The sequence below is a fragment of the Dipodomys merriami genome, unplaced genomic scaffold (genome assembly GCF_024711535.1).
Source record: "Dipodomys merriami isolate MVZ:Mamm:240054 unplaced genomic scaffold, mDipMer1.0.p SCAF_13, whole genome shotgun sequence".
NCBI classification, from domain to species: Eukaryota; Metazoa; Chordata; class Mammalia; order Rodentia; family Heteromyidae; genus Dipodomys; species Dipodomys merriami.
Window position 1 is genome coordinate 5026317 of NW_027202604.1, and position 14811 is coordinate 5041127.

Below are 14811 nucleotides of genomic sequence, written 5' to 3' on the forward strand. Positions count from 1 at the left end.
TACTGGAGACCAGACACAAGGCCATGTGTGTGCTAGGCAGGTAGCTCTACCACTGAGCTCAACCGTGCTTTGAATATCTGTGCCTGTGTTTTTGTATAGATGTGCTTTTTCAGTTCTGCTGGGTAAACAAACATGTAGGAATGGAATTTATGGGTCATGTGGTAACTGCTTAACTCTTTGAGGAACCATAAATCTATTTTCCAAACTACAAAACTACCAACTACTAGCAGCACTTTTTCCACAGTCTTTTTCCACTTTTACCACAGTCTTTACCAACACTTACTCTTATCCCTCATTTGATCATAGCCATCATCATAATGGGTATGCAGTAGTTCTTGATGTAGTATTGAACTTTTTTGTTTTTTGTTTTGTCAGACATGGGGCTTGAACTAAGGGCTTGGGCACTGTCCCTGAGCTCTTTTGCTCAAGGCTAGCACTCTACCACTTGGACCTACAGTTCTTCTACTTCCAGTTTTTGGGTGGTTAACTGGAGGAGCTGGGTGCCAGTGGCTCACGCCTGTGATCTTAGCTACCCGGGAGGCTGAGATCTGAGGATCTCGGTTCAATGCAGCCTGGGCAGGAAAGTCTGTGATAATCTTATCTCCAATAAACCACCAGAAAACCAGAAGTGGCACTGTGGCTCAAGTGGTAGAGCACTAGCCTTAAGCCTTAAGCAAAAGAGCTCAGGAACAACACCCAGGCCCTGAGTTCAAGCCCCAAGACCGTCCCCCCCCTCCCACCACATTCTCTGGAATTCTTCTGTATATGTTTGCTTTGTTTTATTGTTTTTAAGGAACAAGTTGCTGATGAATATATTATGGAAAAGCAGGGCACAATCCATCTTGGTTTGCAGCCACACAACTCTGAGTCTGAACCATCCCTTTCCCGACAGCGATGGCAGAAGAAAAGAGAACAGACTGAGCACAGCGGGGTAAAGAGCCAGGTAAATAAGCCAGAGATCTGGCTTATTGAGATGCTCTCCATTGTGCTGTTGTTTGAGATTCTGGTTTCTGTTTAGTACAATTAACAGTTGCCAAAAAAGCTTTTAAGTAATGCATGGAACATAAGGGGAAGGTGGCAAGGATGAGATGTTTTTAAATATTGGTGCATTGGAAATACCATAAATATCAGTCTTCCACAGTAAGAATGGGAATTAAAGAAAATAATTCTCAGGGCTAGGAAGGTGGCTCAGTGGTAGAGCGCTTGCCTTGCATGCATGAGGCCCTGGGTTCGATTCCTCAGCACCATATAAAATAAAACAGCTGGAAGTGGCGCTGTGGCTCAAGTGGTAGAGCGCTAGCCTTGAGCTGAAGAGCTGAGGGACAGCGCCCAGGCCCAGAGTTCAAGCCCCATGACTGACCAAAAATAAATAAATAAATAAAAATAAAGGAATTCTCCCATCTACTGCACAATATCATGTTGTTACCGCCTTTCTTAAATTACCTTCCATAGGTAGCTTTTTTTGAGATCTTAAAGGACCATTCACCTTTGGCAGTCTATTAAACACACACACACACACACACACACACACACACACACACACACACACACACACACACACACACACACACACACACACACACACACACACACACACACCCCGCCCCCCCCCCCCCCCAATGTTTTAAAGTTTTTAGGGACAAATCAGTAACAAATACTCAGGGGGCTGGCAAATAGGGGAACTTTGGAAATGGCTATATATGAAACTGACAATCTCCCCTCCTTTTAAAATTATTTAAGTTAAATGAAGCACCTTCTCAGTTTTTGCCCTCTCATCCTACTGTTGGAAAAGTGAATGTCATATCAACACGAAACGTTGAAAACCAAAGTAGACTAGCCAGTGAGTCTGTGAGCCGTTCTACAAACAGTGAAATATCATCATCAAAGGTTTGTGAGTGTGTGTGTGTGTGTGTGTGTGTGTGTGTGTGTGTGTGTGTGTGTGAGAGAGAGAGAGAGAGAGAGAGAGAGAGAGAGAGAGAGAGAGAGAGAGAGAGAGAATGAGAGAGAGAATATGTCTTGTTTTGTTGAGACACTATTTCTTCATATAACCCAGGTTGGTATAGGTTGAGATCCTCCTGCTTCAGCCTCCTGAATGCTACATTTACTGGCATTGACACCATGCCTAGCTCTTTTTTTTTTTTTTTTTATTTTTGGGTCCGGTTGTGGGGCCTGAACTCTGGGCCTGGGCGCTGTCCCTCAGCTCTTCAGCTCAAGGCTAGCGCTCTACCACTTGAGCCACAGCGCCACTTCCGGCTTTTTTCCTATGTGGTGCTGAGGAATTGAACCCAGGGCCTCATGCATTACAAGGCAAGCACTCTACCACTGAGCCACCTTCCCAGCCCCCCATGCCTAGCTCTTTTGTTGTTGTTGTTGTTGTTGTTTTTTTGATTGGTCATGGAGCTTGAGCTCTGGGCCTGGGCACTGTCCCTCAGCTCTTCAGCTCAAGGCAAGTGCTCTACCACTTGACCTACAGTGCCACTTCCCGTTTTCTGGTGGTTTATTGGAGATAAGAGTCTTAAAGACTTTCCTGCCAGGGCTGGCTTTGAATCGTGATCCTCAGATCTCAGCTTCCTGAGTAGCTAGGATTACAGGTGTGAGCCACCAATGCCTAGCTACTATGGTTTTTTTTTTTTTTTAAAACCTTCTTATAAAGCTTTTTGTTATAAAATCTTGTGTATGCATTAAGTGTTATATTAAAACAGCTCAGGAAAAACAATGTAAATTCTGCTTTTTTTTCTGAACACTGGAAGGGACTAAGTTGTATTTCACAGTAGAAGGTTTGATTGAAACACATAGATTTTGTGGTTCCAGAGATGATCACTTTGTATTAGTTAAGACAATCAAGTAGATTTTGTATAAGAAATGAAAAAAGTAAGAGCAGGTACTCATGTGTAATACTACGTGCATGGGAATAATGGTGACCATAGAGATTGAGGCCAGCCTGGCCAGAAAAGTTCATGTAGCTCCTTTTCAACCTATTCCTGGGTGTGGTGGTGCATACCTATTGCCCTAAGCTATATAGGAGGCTGATATTGGGAGGATCTCAGATGAGTCCAATTTGAGCAGAAAAATCTCTGACACTCACCTCTGCAGGGGGAAGCTTAACAAAGTGGCACATGCCTATGATCCCAGAAACAACAGGAAGTCTAGGTAGGTGGATTGCAGTTGAGATGCTTGTATGAGCAGGAGGTGAAACCTGATCATAAAAATAACCAGTTTATCCAGCCACTGGTAGCTCACACCTATAATCCTAGCTACTCAGGAGACTGAGATTGGAAGATCACAGTTCAAAGCCAGCCCAGGCAGGAAAGTCCGTGAGACTCTTATCTCCAGTTAACCACCAGAAAACTGGAAATGGTACTGTGGCTCAGTTGGTAGAGCACTTGCCTTGAGTTGAAGAACTGAGGGACAGCGCCCAGGCCCAGAGTTCAAGTCCCATGACCCCCCAAAAAAAATCAATTTAAAAACAAGCCTACAGGCATGGCTTGAGTGATAGAACACCAACTAGCAAGCAAAAGGTCCTTGAGTTCAAAACCCTGGTATTTGTCTCCCAGTTTCCCCTAAAAAGGAATGTAGTCCCTTTTGCCTTTCAAAAAATGAGCATTTTGCAAAAACCGGGTCTGTGATTGTCCCTTTCTAGTAGCAGTAACCCTGGTATGAACATTCCTTTACAGGCTAGTATAAGATCTTTATGTATTGTTGGATGATAATTGTACTTTGTGTTACAAGAATAATGAATAGGAGCCAGGCTCTGGTGGCTCATGCCTGTAATCCTAGCTACTTAGGAAGCTGAGATCTGAGGTTTGAAGCCAGCCTGGGTAGGAAAGTAAGCAGGAAAGTCTGTGAGACTCTTATGTCCAATTAAATCACAGAAAAAGCTGGAAGTGGCTCTGTGGCTCAAGTGGTAGATTGCTAGGCTTGAGGAAAAGGAGCTCAGGGACAGCTCAGACCCAGAGTTCAAGCTTTAGGAGAAAGCAAGCAAGCAAGATAAAGGAAGGGAGGCAGGGAAGGAGGGGAGGAAGGGAAGGAAGAAAGAAAGAATAGTGAGTAGGAATGGAAATGACTCTGTGACTTTCTTTAAAAGGATCGACCATTATCAGCCAGAGAGAGGAGACGGCTAAAGCAGTTACAGGAAGAGATGTCCCCTTCAGGTGAAGTTGGCCTCTTTTTTTTTTTTTCCCCCATCGAAATGACAGGTGATGGTTTGGCTCATGGTCATAAGCACTGGTTCCGCTTGTGAGGTATTTAAACTTTCAGAAGGCAATACCCCATTGGGGGAATTGATTTGGGAGATTTAAAAAAATTTGGGGGCTGGTAATATGGCTTAGTGATAGAGTGCTTGCCTAGCATGCATGAAGCCCCGGGTTTGATTCCTCAGTACCACATAAACAGAAAAAGCTGGAAGTGGCAATGTGGCTCAAGTGGAAGAGTGCTAGCCTTGAGCAAAAGAAGCTCAGGGACAGTGCTCAGGCCCTAAGTTCAAGCCCCAGGGACTGGCAAAAGTTTCTTAGATAAACCTTTTAGAAAATTATCATAGACTATTGAGTCTGGAATCCAAGTCACTGGAGAAAGAGGATATTAGAAAAGAGAGCAGAGGATTCTGAATGACAGTAATTCCTGGGTAGTTTCTGGCTGGAAATCAAGTGAATGTTTAATTGGTTTTCACATCCATAACCTGCTAGTCAGAGAAATGCTCTCTTCTAAGCAGCAAAGAGGAAGTCAGGGGAGGTGCTGCCTTGGGCTGAGGGCTGTGCTCATTCCTATTACCATTGTCTAAATGTGGTATTAGCAGTTTTCCTGTATTCAGTGTTGTCTCCAGCACTATGGTAAGCATCTTAAGGGCATTATTTCATATTTATAGAAACTGCCAAAAGTAGGCAGTATTTAACCCCTTTGGCAAGGAAAAAAACTGAGGTTCTGAGGGGGTTAGGTAACTTGCCCAGAGTTACAGAGCTGGTAGATTCAGAACTAAGATTTGAACTAAAGTGCCCATAGTGATGATAAATGTGCTGTTTGAATTACTTCTGGCTGGACTGTCTTCAATTGAGACCAACCAGCCCCCTATAAATAGCTGCTTGGGGATGTTCTTTTTTTCAGGCTCTTCAGTGAGGAGTGCAACTGGGCCAGGGAAACCACAGGAGGAAGGCCATTCCATCCCTACCCGACGGTTCTCTTCTGACTCCAGTATTGCTCAGGTGCTTCAATATTTCTTCATCGTACAAGCCTAATACAGAAAATTTCATGAATGTCAGCTCCATGTATTTTAGGGGTAGGGCTGGTTAAGGTATGCCTTTTGCCTCTTGATAAAGACAGGAACTGGTAAATTATGATTGTGTTTGATCCATTAAGGGTAGACAACTTTCATTTATTCTAAACATCTGGTAATCTAGTTTAAAAAGTCTATTTGGGGGTTGAGATGCAGCTCAGCCTATAAGGTACCTATAAAGCCCTAGGTTTGATCCTCAGTACTAGAAAAGAAAAAAAAGAAAAATCTGTTAAAACAAGACTTTCTTCGAGTTTCTACTAGGCCACACATTGTGTATTCTACTATGTTGCTAGTATACTCATCTACGTGTCCAGACTTCAATCTCACTTGCTAATCATCATTAATAAGTTTTCTCTTTGTAGCTTTTTTTTCCCTCCAGGGCTGAGGACCGAACCCAGGGCCTTGTGCGCGCCGGGCGCCCCAGCCCCAATAAGTTTTCTCTTTGTGTCAAATTAGTTCACCTTCTTTCCTGTGGATGATATAGGAATGCCATCTAGGGGCTAAATGGGTAATTGCAAGGTTTCCAAACCTGGGTTCACCTCCATAATTCACCTGACACTCATTTTTCTTGCCATTTGAAAATAATGAAGGTATTAGTCCTTTAACACTATCACTTAGTTATTTCACTAATTGAGGCTTTCACCTCCATTTCCCAAAGTTATGCTTTTCTTTTTTCTGTCATGGGTCTTGAAGTCAGGGTGCTGTCTTTCAGCTCTTCAGCTCAAGGCGAGTGCTCTACTACTTGAGTCACAGCACCACTTCCGGTTTTCTGGTGGTTAAATGGAGATAAGAATCTCATGGACTTTCCTGCCTGAGCTGGCTTTGAACCATGATCCTCAGATCTCAGCCTCCTGAGTAGCTAGGATTACAGGTGTGAGCCACCAGTGCCCAGCAAATTATATATTTTGTATTAATTATATTAAGTAATTTTTTTCTTTTGCTGGTCCTAGGGCTTGAACTCAGGACCTGGGTGCTGTCCCTGATCCTCTTTTGTGCTCAAGGCTAGTAGCACTCTTCCACTTGAGCCACAGAACTACTTTTGGCCTTTTCTGAGTACTTTATTGGAGATTAAAGTTTCATGGACTTTTCTGCTGGGCTGGATTTTAAACTGTGATCCTCAGATCTCAGCCTCCTGAGTAGCTAGGATAACAGGTGTCTGACTCAGGTAATCTTTTAAAACAGAAAATACATTGCCTTGATGTAGATAAAATTCTGTAAACTGCAATATTCTTTTTGTAAAAAGGTCTCTGTTTAGAAGTTGATACACTAGAACTAATAATTCACTTTGCTCTGGAAAGGAAATTTCTTCATGATTGAGACTCATCAGAGCCTTGTAAAACCTCACCTTGGTGTTCCTTAGACTTTATTTAGGAACATCATGAGTGAACTGTAGACATCATTTGGATAAAGTAACTTCGATTTTTGTGTTAGTTAGTTTCTCCTATTAAATTGCAGTAGGAGCACATTGTGTCCAGCCATTGCCTCTAACACTGTTCTTGGGTTATATTCTGGTTATGTTATCACAGGTGATTTTATTTTTTCCAAACATTAATAGGAAAGAAAACTGATTCATTGTTTGTCTGAGGATGAGTTAAGTTCTTCTACAAGTTCAACAGATAAGTCAGATGGGGATTCCAGGGAAGGGTAAGTACTTTTCTATCTCCTGTCAGGAGCTATTTCTGTTTGAATCGATCCTAAATATACATTTATAGTAGCATTCTAAATTTTAGTAGTCTCATTGATAACATTGTAGTTTGTGGTACATGCTAAAGCTGAAAATATCTTTTCTATAAGTGCAGTCTAATTTTTTTAAATGAAGGTGGTTTTTATGTTAAATTTTTAAAAAATGCTGTAAAGATGCAATCTATTATTCAGAATTCTTCTTAGATCTATAAGTTTATAGTTTTCATCATATTTGGGAAAGTTTTAGCCATTATTTCTTTTCTTTTCTTTTTGGTTGGCCGTGGGGTGTGAACACTGGGCCTGGGCACTGTCCCTCAGCTCTTGAGCTCAATGCTAGCGCTCGCTCTACCACTAGAGCCATAGTACCACTTCCGGCCTTTTCTGCTTATGTGATGCTGAGGAATTGATCCCACATTTCATGCATGCAAGGCAAGCACTCTACCACTGAGCCACCTTGTCAGTCCCTCCTCTTGCCTGTTGGAATTCTATCTACTCACATGTAGATTAGACTGCTTAACATTCAAAAGCTCATCAATTCTTTGCTCATTTTTTTTTCATATATTCTTTTACTGTATCTTGAGCTCACTATATCTTTCTTTTCTTTCCTCTTTCCTTCTTTCTTTTCTTTCTGCACAGATTTTGTGAATACTAGGCAAGTGCTTGACAACTTTAACCATGCCTCCAGCCAGCAATTTTTCTTCTGCAGTGTCTAGTCTGTTAATTCTATCCCATATACTTAAGAAATTGTAATTTTTATCTGGGAAAATCTGATTTATGTCTTGCATGTCTCTCTAGAACGTTCATGTTTTTCTCTACCATGATTTTGTATAATTATAGTAACACTTTAATGTCTCATCTACTAATTCAATCACTTCTGTCATTTCTATTAACTGTTGTTGTTTTCTCTTTACAAATATGTAGTGCTTTTCTTCTTTGCATTCCTGGCATCCAACTTTTTTTGACTGGATGTCAGACCTTGTGAATTTTATCTCATTGAAGGCTGTCATTTCTGTTTCCTTAAATACTTCCTTCTTGAGGTTTATATTTACGGATAGTTAGATACTTGGAAATGGTTGAGCAGAATCTCTATATAGATTTGAGGGATGTTGCTTTGGGCCCTTCTCCTTTCCAAGATCCCTCCCTTGTTTTCTACAGGCATTGGTTGCCTTGGATGTTGTTCCTTGATTTTGGAGTTCAGAAAGACTAGGTTTCATCCTGTACTTTGAACTACCTGTGGTCTCTCTTCCAGACTTTGCCAGCAGATTTTATTCATTCTATGTTGCCTTTACATAGTTGGTTTTATGAAGAGATTATTTAGGAGAGGGTCAGTCTATAGGCTTACATAGCATTTGGAAGCAGAACTACCTAAAGGTCATTTTGCATCTAACTTGAGAGAGAGAGAAAGAGAGAGAGAGAGAGAGAGAGAGAGAGAGAGAGAGAGAGAGAGAGAGAGAGAGAGAGAGAGAGAGAGAGAGAGAGAGAAACAGAGAGAGAGAGAGAAACTAGTTATGGGTCTTGAACACAGAACTTGAGAGAGAGAGAAAGAGAGAGAGAGAGAGAGAGAGAGAGAGAGAGAGAGAGAGAGAGAGAGAGAGAGAGAGAGAGAGAGAGAGAGAAACTAGTTATGGGTCTTGAACACAGGGCCTGGGTGCTATCCCTGAGCTTTTGTGCTCAAGGTTAGTGCTCTACCACTTGAGGCACAGTTCCATTTCCAGCTTTTTAGTAGTTAATCAGAGATAGCAGTCTCAAAGACTTTCCTGCCTCGGCTGGCTTTGACCCAGATCCTCACATCTCAGCCTCTTGAATGGCTAGGATTATAGACATGAACTACTGGTGCCCAGATGCATCTAAACTGTAATGAAAAATTCTCGTAAGCTGTGTGCCAGTGCTCATGCCTATAATCCTAGCTACCCAAGGCTGAGATCTGGGATTTGAGGTTTGAAGCCAAACCTGGGCAGACAAATCCAAGAGATTCTTATTCCCAGTTAACCAGCCAAAAGTGTCAGAACTAGAAGTATGGCTCAAGTGGTAGAGCACAGCAAGAGCTCAAGGCTGTGAATTCCAAGTCCCAGTTCCAAAACAAAACAAAATTAAATAAAAGCCAAACAAACAACAGGGCTGGAGACATAGTTCAGGTAGTAGAGTGCCAGCCATGCAAGCTGACAGACAGGCCAAGCAAGTACAATACCCTGAATTGAAGCCACAAGAAGGGGGAAGGGGGAAGGGGGAAGGGAAGAGGAGGAAGAAGAAAAGAAAATTTTCATGAAGCCAATAAATAACAAGGTGAATTTTCCCCCTTGCAGGAAAAGTCATACAAATGAAATGAGTGACTTGGTACAACTGATGACTCAGACCCTTAAACTGGATTCTAAAGACAGCTGTGAAGATATCTTGGTACCAAATCCAGTTCCAGAATTCAAACTTCATCGGAAGTATCGTGATACACTGGTACTTCATGGGAAAGTTGCAGAAGCAGCAGAGGAACTCCAATTTAAAGAGCTGCCTTCAGGTGATCAGGTTATTCTTTCATAGCAGTCTAGGAACTGTGTTTATTAGAGGAACTAATACTATAGTTTTGGCTTTTACAGTTTCATTTGGGTATCTGCATAAAAGGTATATCTTACTTTATGTAACAGATGTATTTCTAAAAGTCACATGAAAATTAACATTTAAAGACAACTGTAAGTAAATCAATATCAGCTGGGCATTGTGATATACTCCTGGAATCTTAGTACTCAAGAGACTGAGACAGGAGGAGCATGTGTATTTTAGGCCAACTTTGTCTTCATAGTGATAATATGTGTGTTTTTGTGTATAGTAGGCTGTCAGTATAACTCAGTGGTAAAGTGCTTGCCTAGCATGTTTAAGGAAGCCCTGGTTTCAGTTGCCAGGAGATATATATATATATATATATATATATACACATATATATATGTATATATAAAAATATAAATATATAATCTCCATAAATGTAAATATATTTACATATTTATCTTATTTTTGTCTTAATAAAAACAAAACAAAATAATTGTGGTGTTCTTGCCCATAGTGGTGAAGGATTTAATTTCCCACATATATATATATATATATATATATGATTTAATTTCCCATATATATGAGAAATATACATATTTATATATATGTGTGTGTATACACACACACACACACACACACACACACACACACACACACACACACACACACACACACACACACACACACACACACACACACACACACACACACACACACACACACACACACACACACACACACATATAAATAAATATGGGAAAGCACTCTACCACTAAGCCACATTCCCAGCCCTTGTTACTGCTTTTTAGCTATCTTGCCAAGTTCTGAAAGGATCAGAAGAATAATTGAAATCTTGAGAGCTGATGTAATCCAGGCCTTGGGAGTTCAGCTTTTAGAACAAGTGTATGATCTTTTGGAAGAGGAAGATGAATTGCAGAGAGAGGTGAGTATCTCATTAGTTGTGTTAAAATACTCGGGTTATAGAAATTTTTAGCAACTTTTTGAAATATATTTCATGTACTATACAACTTGTCCATTTTAACTGTACATTTAATGCTTAGTTTTTGGTGTGTGTTTTTTTTGCCTGTCCTAGCCTTGAACTGTTGTCAACTGGATGCTGAGCCTCTTTGTGCTCAAGGCTAGTGCTCTACCACTTGAGCCACAATGCCACTTCTGGCATTTTTTGAGTAGTTTATTGGAGATAAGAGTCTCATAAACTTCTCTGCCTGGGCTGGATTCCAACCATGCTCCTCAGATCTCAGCCTCCTAAATAGCTAGGATTACAGGCATGAACCACAAGTGCCTGGCAACACTTGGTTTTATAAAACATGTTCACAGTTATACAATTATAGCCATAATCAGTGCCTGAATATTATCCTCACAGAAACCCTATATCCATTAGTAGTCTTCCTCCATTGTCTCCCAAGTCCCCCATCCCTAAGTAACCACAAATAGTTTTCTGTATAAATTTGTCTATTTTGGACAATTTATATAAATAGAAGCATATAAAAATGTTGCCTTTTGTGTTTTGCTCATTTCACTTAGCGTAATGTTTTTTGGGGGGGGGGTTCGGTCGTGGGGCCTGAACTCTGGGCCTGGGCGCTGTCCCTCAGTTCTTCAGCTCAAGGCTAGCACTCTACCACTTGAGCCACAGCGCCACTTCCGGCTTTTTTTCTTTTTTGCTTATATGGTGCTGAGGAATCGAACCCAGGGCTTCATGCATGCAAGGCAAGCGCTCTACCACTCAGCCACCTTCCTACCCAGCATAATGTTTTTAAAATTTATTCATGTCTAATTCCTTTATACAGTTAAATAATACTTTATTGTAGGGTTTTGTTTATCAGCTTACGGTCTACTTTTTGGCTATTATGAAAATTCATGTGAAAGATTTATTTTTGGTAGTACTGGGGTTTGAACTCAAGGCATCATGCTAGCTTAGTCTGGTTCACTGGCACTATAATTTTAGCCATACCTTCAACTCTGTTTGTTTGTTTTTGCTTATTGGAAATGAGAGTCTCTTGGACTTTTCTGCTTGAGCTGGCTTTGAAGGAGATCCTCCACATATCCTAAGTAGCTAGAATTACAGGTGTAAGAGCCACCAACATCAACTTAAATTTTTCTCCATTTAAAAAAAAAAATACCAGTATTGGGATTTCAATTTAGAGCTTCCCACTCACTTGGCTGGTGTGATACTGCTTAAGCTATACCTCTAGCCCAGCTTTCATATGAAGCTTTTGCATGGTTTCAGTTTTCTGGATGAATACCTAGGAATGAAATTACTGGATCATGTAAAAACTCTTTTTAAATTTTTGAGGGATTTTCCAGACTGTTTCTTAGTGTATCTGCACCATTTTACATTCCTACTAGCTGTAAGATAAGAGGTGATGAGTTTTCCATACCCTTGACAATACTTACCTAGTTGAGTATAGTTAATCTTTGGTTAAATTGATTTGATTTGTATTTCATTGATGATGATAATCACCTTCTCATATACTCATAGCCATTTGCATATTATCTTTGGTGTAATGTCTTTTGCCTGTTTTAAACTTAGGCTATTTGTTGCCTATTTAGTTGTGAAATTTCTTTGTATTGTCTAGATACAGGTTGCTTACCAAATAGATGCTTTGTAAATATCCTCTAAGTTTGGGGGAATGGGAGGATGTCTTTTCACTTTTAAAATAGTATTCTTTGAACTACTAAAATTGTTAGTTGGTGAGTATAATTCAGCTATTGTATTTTTTAAATTTTAAAATGTTTTTTGGTGGTACTGGAGTTTGAACTCTGGGTTTTGCACTTGTTAAGCAAGTCTTTCCACTTTAGCCAGGCCTCCTACCCCTTTAACACTAGTTACTTTTTTGTGCTGATACTGGGGCTTGAACTTAGCGTGTTCTTTCTTTTCTTTTTTCTTCTATGTGTATGTGTGTTGGTACTGGGGCTTGAATTCCAGGTTTGACCACTGTCACTTAGCTTCCACTTGACTTTCTTGATTATATCTGATGCTCTACCACTTGAGCCACACCTGCAAGTCATTTTGCTGATTAATTGGAGATGGAATCTTGCAAACTTTTCTGACTAGGGTTGGTCTCAGTCCTCCAGGCCTCAAACTCCTGAGCAGCTAGAATTACAGGTGTGAGTCACTAGCACTTGGCTTTAGTTCTAGGTGTGCATGTATGTGCATGTGTGTGTGTGTGTGTGTGTGTTTTGCCAGTCCTAAGGGTTAAACTTAGGGGCTAGGTACTCACTGCTCAAGGCTGGTACTCTCCCACTTAAGCCACACCTCCACTTCTGGCTTTTTTGTTTTCGAGTGGTTGGTTAACTGGAGATAAAAAGTCTCACAGACTTTGTTTATTTGCCCAGTCCTGAGGCTTGAACTCAGAGCCTGGGCACTGTCCCTGAGCTTTTTTGTACAAGGATAGCACTCTACTACTTGAGCCCAAAGTGCCACTTCTGGCTTTTTCTTTTCTTTCTTTCTTTCTTTTTTTTTTTTTTTTTAAATGCTGGTACTGAGGAATTGAACCCCAGGCTTCATGCATGCTAGGCAAGCACTCTACCACTAAGCCACATTCCCTAGTCCCTCTCAAAGACTTTTCTACCTGGTGTTGTACCACGATCCTCAGCTCTTAACTGCCTGAGTAGCTAGGATACAGGCATGAGCTAGGTTATACATTTTCAACTAAAGTACCACCAAAATTATATGGTGTCATCAGTAAACTCTATCAGGAATTTCAGGATATCCTTAACACATTGTTATTTTCACTTCAAGTGTTTCTTGAAACAAATAAACATCAGATGTCACACAGTACTTATTACTAGTCAGATTGATTCATGTATTGGCTAATTGGTAATTTGTGTTGTTTTAAAATGTATAGGATTTACATAGACATAAATATATAAATGAATTTGACAGATTATCTATGTGATATTTTATTTCATTGGTTCTACTATTCTAATATGGTTGGGATTATTTTATACTGTAAGAACTCCTTGTAAGGGTTGTCAAAAGGAAACTCCCATGCAGTTCAGGCAGAAGAGAGTATATTAGGAGAGAAAAACCAAACTGTCAGCCTGTGCAAGGTGGAGGCATGAGGAGCAAGACAGCTTATGAAGGGAAGAGAGACTATATAGGGGAAGGTGGGGGAAGATGGGGGGATGGGTGTGGCCACAACAGATGTGGAGGTGCGCTCAGAGGATGGGGAAATGACCTCAGAGCCTAGGAGACCTCCCACTGCCCCAAGCATGCCAGTTGCCTGGGTTACAGATGTTGGGCAAGGACTTATTACAGGGTACACTGGAGAAAACCAAGGGAAGGGGTCATTTTTCCTGGGCAGACCTAACACTCCTTATACATTAGTGCTACTAATCCTTTGGCATGAATGTAAATATTTTCCCCAGTTATTCTTTACTCTTTTATATTCATGGTTTTTTAAAAAAATCTCCAGGTTTTAACTTTTTACGAAAATATAACTTTTTCTCATATGGACCCACTTTTGGTATCATACTTAGGAAAGCCTTTCTTCTAGGATTATAAATACTGATTTTCTTTTTATCTTTTCCAAATAGGTACGTTTACAGGAGCACATGGGTGAAAAGTATACCACTTACAGTGCAAAAGCTCGTCAGTTGAAATTTTTTGAAGAAAACATGAATTTTTGAGAATTTGTTACAATCTGCTCGAACTAAAGCTATTCTCGAAGGTTTTGTCTTAAAAAGCAAACTATTACAGTTTAGATAACATTCACCATTCTTTTATATCTCTTTGGGATTTTCTTATGGAAAAGAACAAAGTAATATAAAGCAAGTTCAAAGACAGTAAAAAAAAAAAGCTTTTGGTTTTCATACTCTTTTTATGAGGAAAAAATGTTACATTTGTTTGATTACTGTTTACTGAGCCGAAACCAATTTTATATTTGGAACTTTATTTTTTTAAGGTACTAATTAGCTTGAAAACAGTGCCAGAAAGCATTGGTTTCAGTTATTTTATTATAGTAATAATACAACAGTAGAAACAAGTGACATGGCCAGTGATAATATCTGCTATTGTTAGGAAGTACTGTGTGTGCAATATATACATATATATATATATATACACACACATATATATGTTATATATATATATTGCACACACAGAGTAGTTGAGATATATATATATATCTATATTGTCAATTTACTATTCTGGGAATAGATTTAAAGAATATGAAGTTCTATGTAGTATTTGAGAAACTGGTTTCCTTTTTACATAATGATGAACTGTTAATATTTTACTTACTATGAATCCCATTTAGGTATATGAGAATTGGATCTAAAGTATTAAAATACTTTGTAAATCA

At 39.9% G+C, this 14811-nt stretch overlaps 1 protein-coding gene across 2 annotated transcripts in view; it reads left to right on the top strand.

Moving 5' to 3' along the window:
• Positions 1-14811, top strand: part of Nek4 (NIMA related kinase 4) — a 31466-nt gene extending 16655 nt beyond the window's left edge. The window contains exons 8-15 of one of the 2 annotated variants that reach the window (XM_070018581.1): positions 794-943; positions 1741-1887; positions 4085-4151; positions 5098-5195; positions 6822-6910; positions 9253-9458; positions 10294-10427; positions 14045-14811. In XM_070018581.1, coding sequence (XP_069874682.1) covers positions 794-943; positions 1741-1887; positions 4085-4151; positions 5098-5195; positions 6822-6910; positions 9253-9458; positions 10294-10427; positions 14045-14137 — 984 coding nt within the window. In that variant the 3' untranslated portion in view covers positions 14138-14811. The remainder of the gene's footprint in view (positions 1-793; positions 944-1740; positions 1888-4084; positions 4152-5097; positions 5196-6821; positions 6911-9252; positions 9459-10293; positions 10428-14044) is intronic. The other variant, XM_070018582.1, reaches the window with a different exon arrangement.